This window comes from Anomaloglossus baeobatrachus, chromosome 4 (assembly GCF_048569485.1).
Source record: "Anomaloglossus baeobatrachus isolate aAnoBae1 chromosome 4, aAnoBae1.hap1, whole genome shotgun sequence".
In the NCBI taxonomy this organism is placed as follows: Eukaryota; Metazoa; Chordata; class Amphibia; order Anura; family Aromobatidae; genus Anomaloglossus; species Anomaloglossus baeobatrachus.
This window is the reverse complement of record NC_134356.1, coordinates 589,883,697-589,901,211: the sequence shown is the minus strand read 5'-3', so window position 1 is coordinate 589,901,211 and position 17,515 is coordinate 589,883,697. Positions and strand designations below refer to the sequence as shown.

Here is a 17,515-nt window from a genome sequence, read left to right as displayed (position 1 = left end):
TCAAGTGCCTACGGAGTTTAAGGTAAAGAATATGATAAAATAGACAGGAGCATGTTGGAAGCCTAAACTTTGATACATATGAAAACCCCCTTTTTATGACTCTAATCGATGAATCACATTGAGAACCTTCCCTCCATTGTAAACATATAAGTGTAGTTGATTTTGGCAAACATTAAATAGTTTACTAAAAAAAGGACTATTAAATTAGCTAAACATATTCTTAAAAATACATAATACCAAGATTATAATTTTCAGACGCTCACATAAAGTTGCATCTAGTTGGCTGGGGCCTAAGGGGAAACATTTCTTTTAATGCCGCATGCCAAACTGGCGTAAGGAGACTTATAGGGCAAGCAATGCTTATCTGGGAATTTCTATTTGCATGGCCTACAAGTCTCCTTACGCCGGCTAGGTTTGCTGCATCTAATAGGTAGTGTTAAGGTGGTGTAACACATAGCGACGCAGCAGGGATCATGACCAGCAATCTGACATTATCAGGATCGCTGCTGCGTCGTTACAAGTCCAAGTCCTCTCCCTTTCTGAAGAGGCTATTTGCATATCTAATTTGTAGATAAACTAATTGTCCTTCAATGATCTTGGAAGCTATCTCATTATTGTTGGACCACTACAAAACGACCAACAAGATCAAAAGTAAGAGTGGTCTTCCAATAGGATATAATCCAATGTATGGTATGATTTACAGATTATTATATATTTAATATTTCATGATATAATCATCTATAATACACAAGATTATCAATATGTAGTGTTAACCTAGGGCTCTATAGGACAATCCTTCCATACAGAACATAAGCAGTCTTAATTTCACTGACATCTTTGTAGTTATCATTACACACAGGATACATCATCAATAAAACCAAATAGGCTATTGTTTTATCTACCATGAAAGGGAATCTGTTGCATCCAGAAACACTACAGATATACAGTTAGGTCCAGAAATATTTGGACAGTGACACAAGTTTTGTTATTTTAGCTGTTTACAAAAACATGTTCAGAAATACAATTATATATATAATATGGGCTGAAAGTGCACACTCCCAGCTGCAATATGAGAGTTTTCACATCCAAATCGGAGAAAGGGTTTAGGAATCATAGCTCTGTAATGCATAGCCTCCTCTTTTTCAAGGGACCAAAAGTAATTGGACAAGGGACTCTAAGGGCTGCAATTAACTCTGAAGGCGTCTCCCTCGTTAATCTGTTATCAATGAAGTAGTTAAAAGGTCTGGGGTTGATTACAGGTGTGTGGTTTTGCATTTGGAAGCTGTTGCTGTGACCAGACAACATGCGGTCTAAGGAACTCTCAATTGAGGTGAAGCAGAACATCCTGAGGCTGAAAGAAAAGAAAAAAACCATCAGAGAGATAGCAGACATGCTTGGAGTAGCAAAATCAACAGTCGGGTACATTCTGAGAAAAAAGGAATTGACTGGCGTGCTTGGGAACTCAAAAAGGCCTGGGCGTCCACGGATGACAACAGTGGAGGATGATCGTCGCATACTTTCTTTGGTGAAGAAGAACCCGTTCACAACATCAACTGAAGTCCAGAACACTCTCAGTGAAGTAGGTGTATCTGTCTCTAAGTCAACAGTAAAGAGAAGACTCCATGAAAGTAAATACAAAGGGTTCACATCTAGATGCAAACAATTCATCAATTCCAAAAATAGACAGGCCAGAGTTAAATTTGCTGAAAAACACCTCATGAAGCCAGCTCAGTTCTGGAAAAGTATTCTATGGACAGATGAGACAAAGATCAACCTGTACCAGAATGATGGGAAGAAAAAAGTTTGGAGAAGAAAGGGAACGGCACATGATCCAAGGCACACCACATCCTCTGTAAAACATGGTGGAGGCAACGTGATGGCATGGGCATGCATGGCTTTCAATGGCACTGGGTCCCTTGTGTTTATTGATGACATAATAGCAGACAAGAGTAGCCGGATGAATTCTGAAGTGTACCGGGATATACTTTCAGCCCAGATTCAGCTAAATGCCGCAAAGTTGATCGGACGGCGCTTCATAGTACAGATGGACAATGACCCCAAGCATACAGCCAAAGCTACCCAGGAGTTCATGAGTGCAAAAAAGTGGAAGCTTCTGCAATGGCCAAGTCAATCACCAGATCTTAACCCAATTGAGCATGCATTTCACTTGCTCAAATCCAGACTTAAGACGGAAAGACCCACAAACAAGCAAGACCTGAAGGCTGCAGCTGTAAAGGCCTGGCAAAGCATTAAGAAGGAGGAAACCCAGCGTTTGGTGATGTCCATGGGTTCCAGACTTAAGGCAGTGATTGCCTCCAAAGGATTCGCAACAAAATATTGAAAATAAAAATATTTTGTTTGGGTTTGGTTTATTTGTCCAATTACTTTTGACCTCCTAAAATGTGGAGTGTTTGTAAAGAAATGTGTACAATTCCTACAATTTCTATCAGATATTTTTGTTCAAACCTTCAAATTAAACGTTACAATCTGCACTTGAATTCTGTTGTCGAGATTTCATTTCAAATCCAACGTGGTGGCATGCAGAGCCCAACTCGCGAAAATTGTGTCACTGTCCAAATATTTCTGGACCTAACTGTAGATGTAATCTGAAGGTAAATATTTAAAACCCTGTATAGCCAGCTTACTGAATGTTCGGCTGCAGTGAGATGATGGTGTATTCTCCAAGCAGCCGCTAGCTTCCAGTCACTGGGGCGGAGCAAGGAAGTTAGTCACGACCCAGTATACAGTGAGCATGCTGTTGGCACTTTGATTGACAGTCTGCTCTGAAGACACGTTGCAACTGTCAAAGTGTCAGGGCATTATTACAGCCGCACTCAATATATACTGAGCTTTGACTGTAACTGCTTCCTACACCCCCCAATAACTGCTACAAGGAGGCTATACCTTCATTTTCTCCCTGTAGCCGCACTTCCAGTAAGCTACACTATGCTTTGCACACTACGACATCGCATCTGCGATGTCGGTGGGGTCAAATTGAAAGTGAGGCACATCCGGCATCGCATGCGACATCGTAGTGTGTAAAGCCTAGATGATACGATTAACGAGCGCAAAATCGTCGTAATCGTATCATCGGTACAGCGTCGGCGTAATCCATAATTACGCTGACGCGATGGTCCGATGTTGTTCCTCGCTCCTGCGGCAGCACATATCACTGTATGTGAAGTCGCAGGAGCGAGGAACATCTCCTACCGGCGTCACCACGGCTTCCGTAGGATATGCGGAAGGAAGGAGGTGGGCGGGATGTTTACATCCTGCTCATCTCCGCCCCTCCGCTGCTATTGGCCGCCTGGCGTGTGACGTCGCTATGACGCCGCACGACCCGCCCCCTTAGGAAGGAGGCGGGTCGCCGGCCAGAGCGACGGTCGCAGGGCAGGTGAGGGCATGTGAAGCTGGCGTAGCGATAATGTTCGCTACGCCAGCTATCACACAATATTGTACCTGCCACGGGGGCGGGGACTATCGCGTGCGACATCGCAGCATCGGCTTGCGATGTCGCAACGTGCAAAGCCGCCCTTAGTCCGCAAGTGTATTTTATTGCCTAGACGGGCCGGGGTTGTTTTTTTTTTATCCTCCTATATATATTCTTCCCAAGTTGGAGTTTCAGCAGGTTGAGACTAAGGGCCACTCTGGGCCAGAAACACGCTACCTGTACCTGTCTTATATCAGTTTTTTAATTTGAATCCACCTACCTTCTTGTTTTTATGACTTTTGGCATTGATCAAAATTGAAAAAAAAAGTTTTACGGATTTGTGCTGGTACTATTCCTACTTTTGTTTTGAGTTGACAGTTTTTTCTTAATGCGATTGTCCACTACTTTGACACTGATGGCCTATCCTTAGGATAGTTCAGATATAGAATTCAACCAGTATATGGGCGCTCCCGCGCTTGTGTCCCAGTTGATCAGTCTGTGTCCATATACTAGTTATACTCAAGCGATGTTGTGATAAAGACCTAGCCAGGTGGAAACGTCTTCTTGTTGCAATTTCCAGTACCTTCACATATACATCACCTGTCTGTCTAAATAAAATATCCCGTTTTACATGAATTTCATGAAGAGTTCGGTGATATCTATATCTGAATTTTGCAAGGGACTCTACATCTCCATTACTTACTAATTATCCCTGAAATTATCCTTAGGATAGGTCATCAATGTTTGATCAGCCAGAGTTCGACATGCCACACCCCCGCCCCTGGCGCTAGCAGTAGTTGGCCAGAAATGCTCAGTTCCGGCCCTGCTCCATCTTCTGATAGTGGCTGCAGCCAGGTAGTGCACATCCACTTGCCATTCTAATCAATAGGAGGCAGATGTGAGTACCCGGCCTTGACCGCTATAGGAAGATGGAGCAGCATCGTAACTGAGCATTTCCTGCTGCCTGTTGCTGCCACCGGGACTGAAATCAGCTGATAAGACATTGATGACCTATCTTAAGGATAGACCATCAATGTCAAAGTAGTGGCCAAGCCCTTTAAGAAACAGACCCTAGTGGTAAGCGACTGTAATTTGGTAGTCTTCTTCTGAACCTTTAGATTTTACTATTGTGTATAACCTTGTATCACCTGAGAATCTTCTTATGCTTTTTGTGCAGTCTGAACCTACTTATATGTAGACATCATTTTCTTAAATGTTTTCTTCTATTTCCCAATAAAATGCAAAAAAAAACCTTTCATATCTTCAGAAATTCAGCTCGAAATACTTAAAAGTAAATACGTATTGAAAATCTATATGCTTGAATTTTTTCCTAGCCAACACGACCAGACCGGGGCTGGTTTGTTTTTCCATTTGGGAAGAATCCTTGGTGGATTTATCTGGCCAGTGCGTTACCTGCTTTACTGGTGACAATCCTGATTTTCATGGATGAACAGATTACAGCAGTCATTGTAAACCGAAAGGAGCATAAGCTAAGGGTATGGAATGAAATGTTTCTCTTTCCTATGGTCATTTTCAACTGACGGTACTATACATAAATGTCAGCAAAGTATAATAATCAGAATATAAAATGTAGGCTCATAAATAGAGGAACTTTTTCCTGTACTTTGTGTTAGACAATAAGTGACCTGTATTGGGAAAATCTTTTGTCTTTTCAGAAAGCATGTGGTTATCACTTAGATCTCTTCTGGGTTGGCATCCTTATGGCCGTTTGCTCCTTTATGGGTCTGCCTTGGTATGTGGCAGCAACCGTCATCTCAATTGCTCATATTGACAGCTTGAAAATGGAGACCGAGACCAGCGCCCCTGGAGAACAGCCACAATTTTTAGGAGTAAGGTAGGTGAAAATCTGTAGTCTGTCTACATACATATAAAACATACTTATTGCGTGTATTTAAAATATGTGCAGGTCAGTCGGGAGATAAAAAAAATCCATTAAATTATTTTCAAACTCTAACGGGTGGTTTACACGCTGTGACATCGCTACCGATATATCGTCGGGGCCACGTCGTTAGTGACGCACATCCGGCGCCGGTAGCGACATCGCAGCGTTTGACACCAAGGAGCGACGATCAACGATCGCAAAATCGTACAAAAACGGTGATCATTGACACGTCGCTCCTTTCCTTAATATTGTTGCTGCTGCAGGTACGATGTTGTTTGTCGTTCCTGCGGCACCACACACCACTATGTGTGACACCCCACGAACGACAAATATCTCCTTACCTGCGTCCACCGGCAATGCGGAAGGAAGGAGGTGGACGGGATGTTACGTCCCGCTCATCTCCGCCCCTCCGCTTCTATTGGACGGCCGCTTAGTGACGTCGCAATGATGCCGAACGCACCTCCCCCTTGAAGGAGGGATTGTTCGGTGGTCACAGCGACGTCGCTGCACAGGTATGTGCGTGTGACGCTGCCGTAGCGATAATGTTCGCTACGGCAGCGATCACCAAATGTCGCACATACGACGGGGGCAGGTGCTATCGCGCTGACATCGCTAGCAATCGCTAGCGATGTCGCAGCGTGTAAAGTACCCTTAAGGTTACTTGTAACCTCAAGATAATGCTGCATTTTCAGAACCCAAAGCCTGTAACCAGTCACTCACGCACAGCTAATAGTCACCTGGCAGCTCCAAATTGGCTACCACTAACAGGCATAGCACAAGCTACGCCATGTCCCAAAATGCAGTGTTTTCCCTGGCCTTCAACCTTTAGCCCTTGTACAAGGGTCTGGAATAAATTAAAGGTCCCTAGGTAAGGGCCACAGAGTCAACTGCTGTTGGTACAAGCTAGCAAGAAGGCAAGTCAGAAGGATGCAGGGTCAGATCTAGGTCACATCAGAAACAGAATAAAAAAAAACAAGTGGGTATTTAAATGTCAGCCCAAGGTCAATGAACGGGAAATCAGGTCAAAACACAGGACTGAGGACAAAGCAGGATAGAATCTCTATTAATTAGCAGTGGGAGCTGGCTCTCTGGGGTTTATTGAAAACAGCCCCACACAGTGCTGACGAAAACCAAGACAACAGATTTAAACCTGTAGCTTCCAGACTAGACCGAACTACCAGCCCCAGGAATAAAATAGAATTGTTATCACCCACAACAATGGTGTGGCGCCGCCTAGCGGCAGAAGCCGGAGCCTGTACAGATGTTACATAACCTCATATGATGTTCCTCAATTGTTCCAAAATGTAATGCTCAGATCAGACTTGTCCCCACACTAGCCTCTTAGTACGTACACAGTGATGCAGCACAGTGATCCAGCACCTCAAGTTTGATTTTCATCCATAAAAGTACGAGTTTAGAAAAGTTAACTCAGGATAAGTGGCCCTATCGGAAGTTTCTAGTAATGTAATGTTGTTCCCTCACCACTTGGGCTAATGATTAAATGAGAACTTCAGTATTGCACATTTCATGTGACAATTTAGCCACGAAGTTCATCTGCATAAAAAAAGTGGCCAGGTTAGTGGATACTATTAGTGACTTTGTGACAATAGTGACCATAAAAGAGAGAACAGTAAGGTGTTCAATAAGGTTAGTTACATAGTACAGGTGAGATGGCACTATAGGAAGGCTCACCTTGAACTGTTGGTGACATAAGGGCACAATACTATTAACACTAGAACTACTGAGGTAGTCATTTTGACTACTTTGCACCATGTATTTCTATATAGGTGTCACGAGTCCAGTAGTTCCAGTGTTAAATAGCATCAAGTGTAGTAGATTGTAGCCAAAGAATTCATCAAGGAGCATCAGTCAACATAAATTATCGACATTGAAACTGGAGTCCAAGTGAAAACAAATCCAGACACCTGTAATGGAGCAATTTATTTTAAATTTCAAAGATGTAGAAGTCAATGTTGAGCTTCATTTGAAGTCTCAGGCTTTGACAACCCGCATCAGGACTGTAGCTTCCCTTTCTTGTGTCAAGGAGATATTATTCAAAAAAGGGACTCTAAAGTCTCAAAATGCGTTGTCAAACCTTCAGATTTTAAATGAAACTCAACATTGAATTCTACATCTTTAGATTTGAAGGTATAGTACTCCATTATACTGTAGGCCCCTGGATTTGTTCTCCTCTGGTCTCTGATTCAGCCTATAATTGATGCTCATTCAAGATTTTGACTTCCCTGAGGAAGCCTATGAGAAACACCATTGGAATGAGTCACAGGGAAAAAGCTCAGACTCACCATGCTACTGGGTCTGTAAATTACCCACTTGGACTTTCCTTAATTCTTGTTCATTTTCTTCCTTTGTTTCTTTTATCCAATGTGATTTTTGCTTTCAATTTATATATTTTTAGGCTTCTGTAATATTTTTTCTTCCATCTCTACTTACCATTTTGCACATTTTTATGTCCATTTATTTTTATTTCTCCTCCTTTTTAACATACAATGATTGTTACAAATTAAATTAACTTTTGAGGGTTATGTTACAACATCATAAAAATTATGCATATGTATACATTTACTACTTGTTGCTTATTTTATTTGATTACTCAAACCAAAATACCCAAATTAGTCCCGGTTACTTTAATTTGCCATCATATACAATAATGAATTTGGTCTATTTCCCTTGCACTTAGTATTTTAATCTGCCTTTTGTGATTTATAGGTTTTTATTTATTGTAGCTTTTGGTTGTAATCAACTATAATTGGTTACTATAATATGGTTGTAATCTACTTATAATTAGGGATGAATGAACCCAAACTGTAAAGTTTGTGGTCCACATCGGACACCTAGTGTCTCTGCATGGACCCCAAACACAGACTTGTCAGGGATGTCCGTGTTACTTTTCGGGTTTGGTCACCCGAATAATAATAGAAATTTAAAAAAAAAGGATAAAGAAAGAAAATAAGGAATAAAGCAGGACAGTTATACTTAATGACCTTCCCCACGGCTGTAAAACTGCGTCCGGGTCCAATCATTAGCTCTCATGCATATTCACTGCTTCCTCCGCCCACAGTCAACCCCGGTGTATGTGATCGATTGCAGTCAGACGACGCCCCCATCCTCTATGACAGCGTCTGTGATTGGTTGGAATGAAAGCATGAGAGCTAATGATCGGACCTGGAAGCAGTGTTACAGCCACGAGGAAGGTCAGTAAATATAACTGTCCTGCTTTATTCCTTTTTTTTTTTCTTTTGCAGCAACCCTAGTTCTTACTAATGCTATTTTATAACACATAAGTTCAGGTCCCTTAAGCCCGCTTTACACGCTACAATAAATCTTACGATGTGTCGGCGGGGTCACTTCGTCAGTGACGCACATCCGGCATCGTAAGTATGATTGTAGCGTGTAAAACCTCCGTGCAATTGCGATTGAACGAAAATCCGTTCATCACATGCACGTCGTTCATTCCTCAAAAATTGAACATGAGGTTGTGCAATGTTCCCGTGGCAGCACACATCGCATTGTGTGACACCCCGGGAACATTGAACGACAGCTTACCTGCGTCCCGCGGCTCTCGCCGACAATGCGGAAGAAAGGAGGTAGGCGGGATGTTTACGTCCCGCTCATCTCCGCCCCTCTGCTTCCATTGGCCAGCTGCCGCATGACATCGATGTGATGCCGAACGTCCCTCCCACTCCAGGAAGTGGATGCTCGCCGCCGACATCGAGGTCGTATGGAAGGGTAAGTACGTGTGACGGGGGTTAATCGTTTGTGCGGCACGTTCAACAAATTGAACGTGCCGCACATACGATGGGGGCGGTTACGATTACATACGATATTGTATGCGAAATCGTAACATGTAAAGCAGGCTTTAGACTTATTTAGAGTTCGGTGTCCGGGGACAAGTTTGGCTGCTGAACCTGTTTTTTTTTTTTGTTTTTTTTTTTCGGCAATCTCAAATATCCACAGGTTCAATCATCATTACTTATGATCAAATTTGTCATTTTATTTTTGCCTTTTTTTCTAGACTTTTTTGGGGGTATTGAGATTTTAGAGATTCCAGGACTTCCATAATACCGAGAACTCTATTTGCAGTGCTCTTTTTTTTGGAGTTGGGTCATCATAACTTGACCATTTCTGGGACACGCAGTAAAAGCTTTTGAGTCTTCTGAACCAGAATGTTAGAACTGAAAACATAATTTTCTTATATTACAGGGAACAGAGAGTGACCGGAATTATTGTATTTGTTCTCACTGGGATCTCTGTCTTCTTGGCTCCAGTACTCAAGGTAGATTTTATTGTCTTCATATACCACATCAAATGCTTAGACATTTACTGTGAAAAATATACTATTTTATATCAATTATTCTACCTCAATTTAGTACACAGATCTGGAGTAAAGCGGGCTTTACACACTGCGATATCGGTCTCGATATCGCTAGTGTGGGTACCCGCTCCCATCTGTTGTGCGACACGGGCAAATTGCTGCCCGTGCCGCACAACATCGCCCAGACCTGTCACACTACTTACCTGCTCGGCGACGTCGCTGTGACCAGCGAACCACCTCCTTTCTAAGGGAGCGGTCCGTGCGGCGTCACAGCGACATCACTGAGCGGCCGCCCAATAGAAGCGGAGGGGCGGAGATGAGCGGGACGTAACATCCCGCCCACCTCCTTCCTTCCGCATTGTGGCCGGGAGGCAGGTAAGGAGAGCGGAGAGCTTCCTCGTTCCTGCGGTGTCACACGGAGCGATGTGTGCTGCCGCAGGAACGAGGAACAACCTCGTTACTGCTGCAGTAACGATTTTTGAGAATGGACCCCCATGTCACCGATGAACGATTTTGCATGTTTTTGCAACGATGCAAAATCGCTCATAGGTGTCACACGCAACGGCATCGCTAATGCGGCCGGATGTGCGTCACCAATTCCGTGACCCCAACGAGTTCGCATTAGCGATGTCGTAGCGTGTAAAGCCCCCTTAAAGCTAGATTCCAGCCCAAAGTCTATGTAGTGTGGCATACAGAATTCTCCATAAACGGAAACCAAGTAATTTTCGTAACACAAAAATTTATTCTAATTAATTAGAAAACAAAGTGAACTGTACCAAAAATATTCAAGAGTCAAAAAAAGGAAGAGAGCAGAAAATGCATAAAACTATGCCAAATCTATTTTAGGCTATGTTCGCACTTTGCGTCGTCGTAGTTGCAGTTCAAAACGCATATTTTGGCAGAATTTGTCTTTGTCAAAGTTTGGTCAGATCCCAAAAACGCAGTAAATACGCATGCGTTTTTAGCATGTTTTGACAGCTTCTTACCTGCTTTTTGGTTGCTTTTAGTCAGATGCGTTTTGATTACAAAGACACTGGTAAAGAAAGTTTAAATATTCAAACACTATGAAAAAAATGATAACAAATATCATGATTTAAATCAGACAAAAAATAGCTAATTTTAATATAATAATAACTATTTCTTATTAATTATGTTGGGGAATTCATGGACTGTGGAGGAAAGAACAGGCGCATAGGGTCTTAACTGATAAAAACAGTGAAAGGATTATAGGGTGCACTCACCTATAAATGTTGTGAGAAGTCACAACACCTATTGAAGCATAAACGCTGGTGGAGACAGCTGCAGACCCGTTAAATGGAAACAGAGACTTCTATTGGAAATCGGGGATCATCGCCGCGCTTGTCACCATTCAATCCAAAGAGAGTCTTCTATAGGAAATGTAAGAATAATGACACAGAAGATATGATATCTTCTGTGTCATTACTCTTACATTGTCCTGAGGAAGGGTCAGAGACCCCTGAAACGCATAGACTTTGTTAATGTTCCGAAATAAATGACTTGGAATAATAACTCTTTGGATTGAATGGTGACAAGCGCAGCGATGATCCCCGATTTCCTATAGAAGTCTCTGTTATTAATTATGTTAAAATTAACTAAAAAATATGGAATTTCAAGCTTTTAATTGTCGGACTATGTGTGTGTGTGTAAAGGGACATATCATTCCATTAATATTAAGTTCAAAGAACATGCGTTTTCAAGGTCAAAAACGCATGTTTTCAGCATCCAAAAAGCATGTAAAACGCTAGAATTTTGAGATTTGATGCGTTTTGACATTTCTCATTGACTTCAATGTTATCAAAACGCAGCCAAAATGGCAAAAACAATTGACATGTTGCTTCTTTGAACGCTGAGTTTTTGCCCAAATTTATGCAAATTAAACGCAGCGTTTTGAACAGCAAAGTGCGCACAAGAAAGCTCAATATCCCATTGATTTTGCTTGAAAAGCAGAACGCAGACATTTTGGCATGAAAACGCTGCAGTTCAAAACGCAGCTGAAACGCAGGTAAAAACGCAAAGTGCGCACATAGTCTTAAACCTGCCTTACACGGGACGACCTATCGTGCGATTTCACAATCGATCGTACCCGCCCCCGTCGTTTGTGCGTCACGGGCAATTAGTTGCCCGTGGCGCACAAAGTCGTGAATCCCCTGTCACACGTACTTACCTGCTGAGCGACCTCGCTGTGGGCGGCGAACGTCCACTTCCTGAATGGGGAGGGACGTTTGGCGTCACAGCGACGTCACACAGCCGCCGGTCAATAGAAGTGGAAGGGTGGAGATGAGCGGGATGTAAACATCCCGCCCACCTCCTTCCTTCCGCATAGCCGGCGGGAGCCGTGGGACGCAGGTAAGCAGAGTTCATCGCTCCCGTGGTGTCACACGGAGCGTCGTGTGCTGCCACGGGAACGATGAACAACCGTCACAAGTAAAAATAAATGATATTATGAAACTGAGCGATGAGTACACGACTCACGATTTGTGAGCGATACTGCGTCGCTCAGAGGTTCCACACGAGACGACGTCGTGTATGATGCCGGATGTGCATCACGGAAACCGTGACCCCAACGATGCATCGCACGATCCGTCGTCTCGTGTAAAGCACCCTTGAGAGTAAATTCACAAGAGCACATTTTTGGTCCAAGCACTGTCAGGAAAATGGACAGCACACAGGCCAATGTTATTCAATGGAGCTGTGCAGATGACTGTTTTTTTCACGGGCTAAATTTTATCATAAAAAAAAAAAAATCACAGCATGCATCAGTTTCTTCTATTTATTGGATGAGACTAAGGGTATGTGCACACGTTGCTTTTTTACCTGCTTTTTACCTGCTTTTTTGCTGCTTTTTCTTCTGCGCTGTTTAATGCCAAAATGGATGTGTTCTTCTATTCAAGCAAAGTCTATGGGAATTTGGGTTTCTTGTTCACACTATGTTGTTCAAAATGCTGCCTTTTTGTGGCAGAACTTTGGTCAAAAACTCAGCTTTGCAGTGCAAAACCCAAATGGCAAAAACAATTGACATGTTGCTTCTTTGAAAAGCTGAGTTTTTGACCAAAGTTCTGCCACAAAAAGGCAGCATTTTGAACAACATAGTGTGAACAAGAAACCCAAATTCCCATAGACTTTGCTTGAATAGAAGAACACATCCATTTTGGCATTAAACAGCGCAGAAGAAAAAGCAGCAAAAAAAGCAGGTAAAAAGCAGGTAAAAAGCAACGTGCGCACATACCCTTACTCACTCATTCAAGTCTGAGTGTACAAAAAAAAAAACAAATTCCACACAGTCACCATGTGGCATCTAATTTTTATGGATAAATTGCAAATCTTTAACATACTTTAACAGGGAAATGTGTTTAGCCTTATAAATTGATGTTTTATACAAATGGTTTTCACATGGATGTCAAATGAGAATAAAATTGTCTGAGTTTTCTGGTAGAAACTCAGAAAGTTTATTTATATGCTTGTGTGAACCCGGCATCTCTGTCGTGAGACAGACGCACTGTTAACAAGTTGCCTACTAAACTTAAATTAAAATGTCCTTTCAGTAGGATGCTCTGCATACCAATGGATTATCTAGAGTCGCATGGGCTCCAGTACAAAACGTTGACCAAGGATCCCACCAGCATGTTGGTCAGATGTAATAATGTCCTCCATCCTGGCCTCCAATATGTAATAATGTCCTCCATCCTGGCCCCTTTCTTTAATAATGTCCACTGTTCTGGCCCATATCCTATCATAATGTCGTTTATCCTAACCCCCTTCCTGTAATAATGTCTCTTTCCTATAATACTGTAATCTTATTCCCCATCCTGTAATATTGGGCCCTGTCCTGACTCTCTTCTCAAAAACATTTATAGGAAAAAAAAAAAGTATTCCGTCCCCCTCTCCACACTCACAGATTGTACAATGTCCTCTTCCTCCTCTATTGCTGGTGTAGGGGGGCGGTGGCGCATGGCAATGACATCATGCAGCCGCCATGACGGGAAAATCGACGTCAGCTGCCAACCTCTGATTAGCAGACAGTGTGTATAGCAATCGTGGTGAAGAGAGCCAGCGGCTCACTGCGCACAATACATTTCAGATTGAACATATAGCTCCAATATACAGCAGGAGCCCACATAGCCTCCTACACACAACATGAGCCCCCACTTAGCCTCTATATACAGCTTGAGCCTCCACATAGCTCCTGTATACACCATGAGCCACTATAAAGCCCTGATATACAGTATGAGCCCCCACACATCCCTTACACATATAAAAAAACAAACAATATAAGGCCACGTACTCACCTCACTTCCATTCCTCCATGGCTACACTTATTCTTAATGCTAGTGTGTACATGCTGGTGCCAATACTGGCTGATGACGTCATTGCGTCGGTGATGGGAGCTCCCCTATATTGCCGGCAGGATAGTTCTACAAAATTTCCCTGCACAGAGATCTGCCCGGGGACACGGGAACAAAGTGAGTATGTCATGCCGCACAAATCATTATAATGAGGGCAATCTTTCGATGGGCCCCTTGGGCCTCGGGTGGAAGACCAGATTGCCCTCATCATAATCCGCCTATCTCGCTGATGGATACTCTCCATTCCTCCAAACTCTAAGAGGTAAACATTGGCATTTATAAGATACTGTAAATGGTGTTGTCCTAAATACAAAATGCCTCAGACCACATGATAAAACAATAAAATAACTCATGCTCAAACAAGTCAACTTCTTTTAAGGTAGTTGTTTTTGCTGCTCCTCCCAAAATTTTCCTTGTTCCACTCCTATGACATAACAGAATAAAGAAAGTTAAGAAAGCAGATGTGACTGAAGCCAAAATCATTCCTCACAATGAAAAATGTACAATATCCTGAGCATATGAATGATGCAGTTATGGTCTTTGCATTGGTTCTCATTAATTGAAGCTTATTTGTGACCCTGTTTTTCAGTATATCCCAATGCCTGTTCTCTATGGCATTTTTCTGTACATGGGTGTTGCTTCACTGAATGGAATCCAGGTAAGAATCAGGACCTGTAACTTTACAAACCAACATGTTGGCTAAAACACCTTAACTTCCAAAAGACATATTGAAATCACAGAAACAACGAAACGTAGTATCTGCAGCTATGGAGCCAAGTATCCAAGGGGAAGGGGGACATTTCTACATGATGACAAATTTGAAATAATTGCTTGATACCGAGGACTTGTGGGAAATCAATTCCGGATTCTCTATATTTTGCATTGTTTTCTTGTTGCATCCAATCATGGAGAACTTCTGCGTGATGGTACGTTCTCCCCATGTTTGTATGGCTTTCATTCAGATTTTCTCGTTTTAAAACACACAAAGTGAATTGACTATTTATGAAATTGTGTATCTGAGATAAGGAAATGAAATCATATTGGGGAAAGTGACTAATGAGAGTGTCTTCAATATTTCTACGGCGCTGCAGAAAATTTCAGTGCTATAGAAGCAACATATCTCACCAAAGAATCGATAGCCATTATATGACAGAGAGCCATCACTTAGCCATTGAATAGCCTTAAAGTCATCTTCCCGTCCAGTGGCTGAAATGTCACGTGATGTTGTGTAAAAACCAATAATACCTGGGCCCCTACTTTTGCTTCGCTCTGCACCCTGTTAAAGGGGCGGTCGGGGCCTCGATAGTCGTGGTAGAGCCCATTGAACGACTGCTGCGCAACCCAGTGTTCTTCCTCTGCTCCCCAACCACCACTTTAGTGCAATACAATAATAAGCAGACTTTTTTTTTTTTTTTTTTAAACCAAATTTTTATTTCTTTTCTTGTAATGGTAAAAAAGGGTACAGAATGAAGAAAATAAGGGTCAACAAATCAAAATATCAAATAACATAGTCTCTACAATTTATCGATCAAATATTTGTCACGGTCATCAAATTTGCTCCTTCTCCTTCTTCGTCAATGTATATTTCCATTATTCAGTCTCCGCTACCCCCCTTCAGCATTCCTTGATAACTTGTTACAAACATTACTTATAAACACTATCCCTCCCACCCCCCCCTCCCCTCTCCATGCGACACAACCCAGAATTTGGCCAACTATACTTTCAGCTCGCACAGGGACCCTGACAGGTCTTCCTTCATGTACCATTCCGTAGACACAAATGTGGACATTATTTGTATTGTTTCTTCTCTAGAACATATAACGCTTATGAACTTTCTCCATTTACTGAAAAATTTTGCTGTCATCCTTACTTTACACCTCTCCACCATCACCTTCTCCAACATGAGCGTTTTTTTCAATTGATTAACAAGTTCTTCTTTTGTTGGTGTTTCCTTCACCAGCCACTTCTGAAGAATAGCCCTTTTACTTATCATTGCTATATCATGGATAAGATTTGGTAACTTGTCTCCCCCTTTCTCTCCCTCCTCCCGATGCTGATAGTGAAATAACCAGACCATTGGATCTAACTCTACATTTCTATTCCAGATTTTCCTCACTACCCCTTGGACTTGTTTCCAAAATTTTTCAATCCTTTCGCACTGCCATATCCCATGATATAGATCTGTTTTTTCTGTACCACTATTTGGACAACTCATCATCTTATCTGGATGTCTAGCATTCAGTATATTAAATCCATAGATAGCTCTATGTATGATACTGAATTGGGTATCTCTTAAGTTCTCATTCACAATCTTCTTTCTCATCACCATCCAACCATTCAAAATCTTCTCCTCCACTTCTTGATCTCCCAACTGCTTTGCCCACCCTTCCAACATTCTTCCTGATATGTTAGGGACTAACACTTCTCTCATATTTCCATAAAGACTTGATATATTTGTGGCATGGATGTCCCTTAATATGATCGCATCCATCTGATTTGCCTCATATTCGTTATTTATGTTGTATAGTTTCTTCATTATCCCTTGTTTCACCTGCTCATACTGGAAAGTCTGGAATGGGCGCAAGTCATACATTGCTCTCAACTCCTCACACGTCATCCATCTCCGTTCTGTATCATGCATCAGGTTTTTTAGAGTTCCAATCCCTTTTTCCCTCCATTTTTTAAAGAGATAATTTTCCCTTCCCTGTGGAAAGTCAGGACAAGCCCATATATTAAGGAATTTGGAGATGTTCCAGGCTAACCCGAACTTTTTCCTAACCGCCTTCCAAGTCATCACTGTGTCTCTACAAATCAGTGAGTGTTTAATGTTGGGCGGCAAATTTGGAATGGAGGTATGTAGGATTAAACTCAGGTCCTAAGGTTTACAAAATTATGCCTCTATATCCCAGTCAGAATACCTACTTGTTCGTCTAATCCAATCAACTACATGTCTTAAGATACAGGCCAAATTGTACCCCCTGATGTTAGGTAGTCTGATCCCTCCATTTTCTGTTGATAACATTAGCTTTTTGGCACTAATCCTCGGCCTATATCCCTTCCACAAAAAACGTGAGAACGCTTTTGTCAATCTGTTCACATCCGAGTGTTTAAGAAGCAATGGGATTGTCTGCATTGGATAGAGAAGCTTGGAAAAGCTCATCATTTTTATTAGATGATTTCTTCCCAGAAGAGTCAACGGCAAATTTGCCCAACCTTGCAGTTCACGTTCAATTTTCTCGATCAAAGGGGAATAATTTAATGAATATATGGTTTTTGTATCCCTCCCAACCTGTACTCCCAAGTATTTAATTGTATTTCTAGCTATTGGAATGTCACATAATGCACCCCTCTCCCCCTCCGCTCTCTTTCCGTCCTAGAAGAGAATTTCACATTTGTTTTTGTTAAGTCTAAACCCTGCTAACCTCCCAAACTCCTCAATTTGTTCTATGACTCTACTCAATTGTGTTTTAGGTTTGCTCATGAAC

At 42.1% G+C, this 17,515-nt stretch overlaps 1 protein-coding gene across 3 annotated transcripts in view; it reads left to right on the top strand.

Annotated features, from left to right (window-relative positions):
* The window catches only part of SLC4A5 (solute carrier family 4 member 5), a 274,330-nt gene that overhangs the window by 205,096 nt on the left and 51,719 nt on the right, over positions 1-17,515 (top strand). For all 3 annotated transcript variants that reach the window (XM_075346132.1, XM_075346133.1, XM_075346131.1), the window contains 4 exons: positions 4,765-4,926; positions 5,107-5,285; positions 9,555-9,627; positions 14,620-14,688. In XM_075346132.1, coding sequence (XP_075202247.1) covers positions 4,765-4,926; positions 5,107-5,285; positions 9,555-9,627; positions 14,620-14,688 — 483 coding nt within the window. The remainder of the gene's footprint in view (positions 1-4,764; positions 4,927-5,106; positions 5,286-9,554; positions 9,628-14,619; positions 14,689-17,515) is intronic.